The sequence below is a fragment of the Lactuca serriola genome, chromosome 3 (assembly GCF_051521515.1).
Source record: "Lactuca serriola cultivar US96UC23 chromosome 3, Lser_US96UC23_V15, whole genome shotgun sequence".
Taxonomy (NCBI): Eukaryota; Viridiplantae; Streptophyta; class Magnoliopsida; order Asterales; family Asteraceae; genus Lactuca; species Lactuca serriola.
This window is the reverse complement of record NC_136410.1, coordinates 53567329-53569445: the sequence shown is the minus strand read 5'-3', so window position 1 is coordinate 53569445 and position 2117 is coordinate 53567329. Positions and strand designations below refer to the sequence as shown.

At 32.3% G+C, this 2117-nt stretch overlaps 1 protein-coding gene across 1 annotated transcript; it reads right to left on the bottom strand.

Annotated features, from left to right (window-relative positions):
* Nucleotides 1-628: 628 nt before the first annotated feature.
* Nucleotides 629-1816, bottom strand: LOC145094432 (myb-related protein 308-like). Its single transcript, XM_079032634.1, has 3 exons — nt 1642-1816; nt 1424-1553; nt 629-1340 (listed from the first exon to the last, which is right to left on the bottom strand). Exons 1-3 carry the CDS (start codon nt 1769-1771, stop codon nt 809-811), a joined length of 792 nt encoding a protein of 263 aa, XP_078888760.1. The 5' UTR covers nt 1772-1816; the 3' UTR covers nt 629-808.
* Between the last annotated feature and the right edge of the window lie 301 nt (nt 1817-2117).

Below are 2117 nucleotides of genomic sequence, written 5' to 3'. Positions count from 1 at the left end.
AAGTGAATATACCTGACAACCTTATATAAGCTTAGGTACCTAACCTCATCAAACTACGTCATTTTGCATTAAATTTCATTGCAATCATCCAAGGTTTTTAAACTTCATCCCTAAACTTGATTTACTTCAAAAAAATTTGGAAATTCATCATTATATTTCTCCTACATCCTTTCATTTGTAGCGGTAGGATATGAAGTCCATCAGGTGGTATTCTGTAGAAAGACGTGATGTAAAAGAAAGATATTGGTGAAAGTCCAAAGATTTTGGAAGTAATCAAGTTATGAAGTTGAAGTTTAAGAACCTTACACAATTACAATGTAAATATGATACAAACCGATGTACTATTATGGAGTTAGGTATCTAAGCTTATATAAGGTTGTTAGGTATATTCATTTTACCTATATATATATATATATATATATATATATATATATATATATATATATATATATATATATATATATATATATATATATATATATATAGAGAGAGAGAGAGAGAGAGAGAGAGAGAAAGTTCAAAATCCACATATTTTAGTATTACCACCAAATATTCAAACATTATGGACTTGCTCGAATTTTATTACATACGAACGTCAAGAAAAGTATTGTCTATTTTAATCTAACTATTATTGAACCGAAGCGCAGCAGCATGACTAAAAAAATGTCATTTAATTTTTCAGAGATGGGACTAACGAAACGGGAAAAAAACTGTTGACAGTAGTGGCGGTATATTTACAATACCACAAATAGAGAAATAGTCAACGGAAATCTAGAGGATAAGACACCAACTGAACTGAACTAGGTGTTCAATCTAAGAAGATATTGTTTTCAATATATGAATCCATCATTGACCATAGACACTGATCATCCGTCATCATCAAATCCTGGCAAGAATATTGAGAGCTGAACTCGTTGTCAAAATTAAAAGGTGACAACAAGTTATTTCCTGATGATGTAATGGAATCAATGTCTGTTAGAAACGACTCACTCCAGAAATTACCGACCAGTTCTTCATCGAATGATTGTGGTGTAAAGTCACTAAAAACAGCACTGTCTGAGCCACTCAACTGACACGATGATATTTCTGTTAGTGAAGAATCTGATGGAAATTCAGTTGATACTCCTGCAAATAATGTTCCAACTTCAGGTTGATGTTGTAGATTTGTTTTGTTAACATGATTTTCTTTAGAAGTAGCCTGATCGTATTCTAGAGTTCTTATGTGTTCATTTGAAGACTCAGTGTGTTCATTCTGAGTTCTCTTCTTCAAATGTGTGTTCCAACGATTTTTTATTTCATTGTCGCTTCTTCCTGGTAACTTTGCCGCTATTGTTGACCATCTGTGTATAAAGGAATAAAAATAATTTAGAAAAACCAACGTGAAAAGGTGCTAAATAATTTTGTTTATATTATTTGTACTTACTTGTTTCCATGCTTTTTATGTAAACCAATAAGCAGATCGTCTTCTTCCTTTGTAAAATTTCCGTGTTTAATGTTTGGGCGGAGATAGTTCATCCATCTCAACCTGCAACTTTTACCACTTCTTGATACACCTAAGCAAAAGAAGAAATGAAATAATAATAAGTGTCGGAATACATACAATAAAATTCAAGGAGCTAATTAAGCGACTTGTAATTATACCAGCAAACTTGGGAAGCAAACCCCAGTTCCAATGGCCATATCTCTGGATGTAAGCTCTTAACTTAGTATCTTCATCTTCACTCCATGCACCTTTCTTCACTCCGTTGTCGTAACAAGATGACTTCACCATCTTTTTGCCTTTCAAATCGATATTTGTAGATCTGTATACCCACAATGGTTTATATCGAATTAAATCTGTCACTCACTTAAACTCTTATATATTGGTGTGGGTCTTGCAAATCACAACGTGCTGAAATGGAAAAAAATGTTGTTTATTTACAGAGATTAAAGAAATGTTTCAAAACATGCTAGATCCTTGACTAATTAATGACCGATGAACTCACGAAAGTTCCTATATATTATATTTGAATAATATATCCAGGTACCATGTTCCACACATGTCATCTGTTGCATTAACATATTTTAGTGTTCTTTTAAGAAAGAACAACGTACATATAGTTAAATGCAATTGGCTT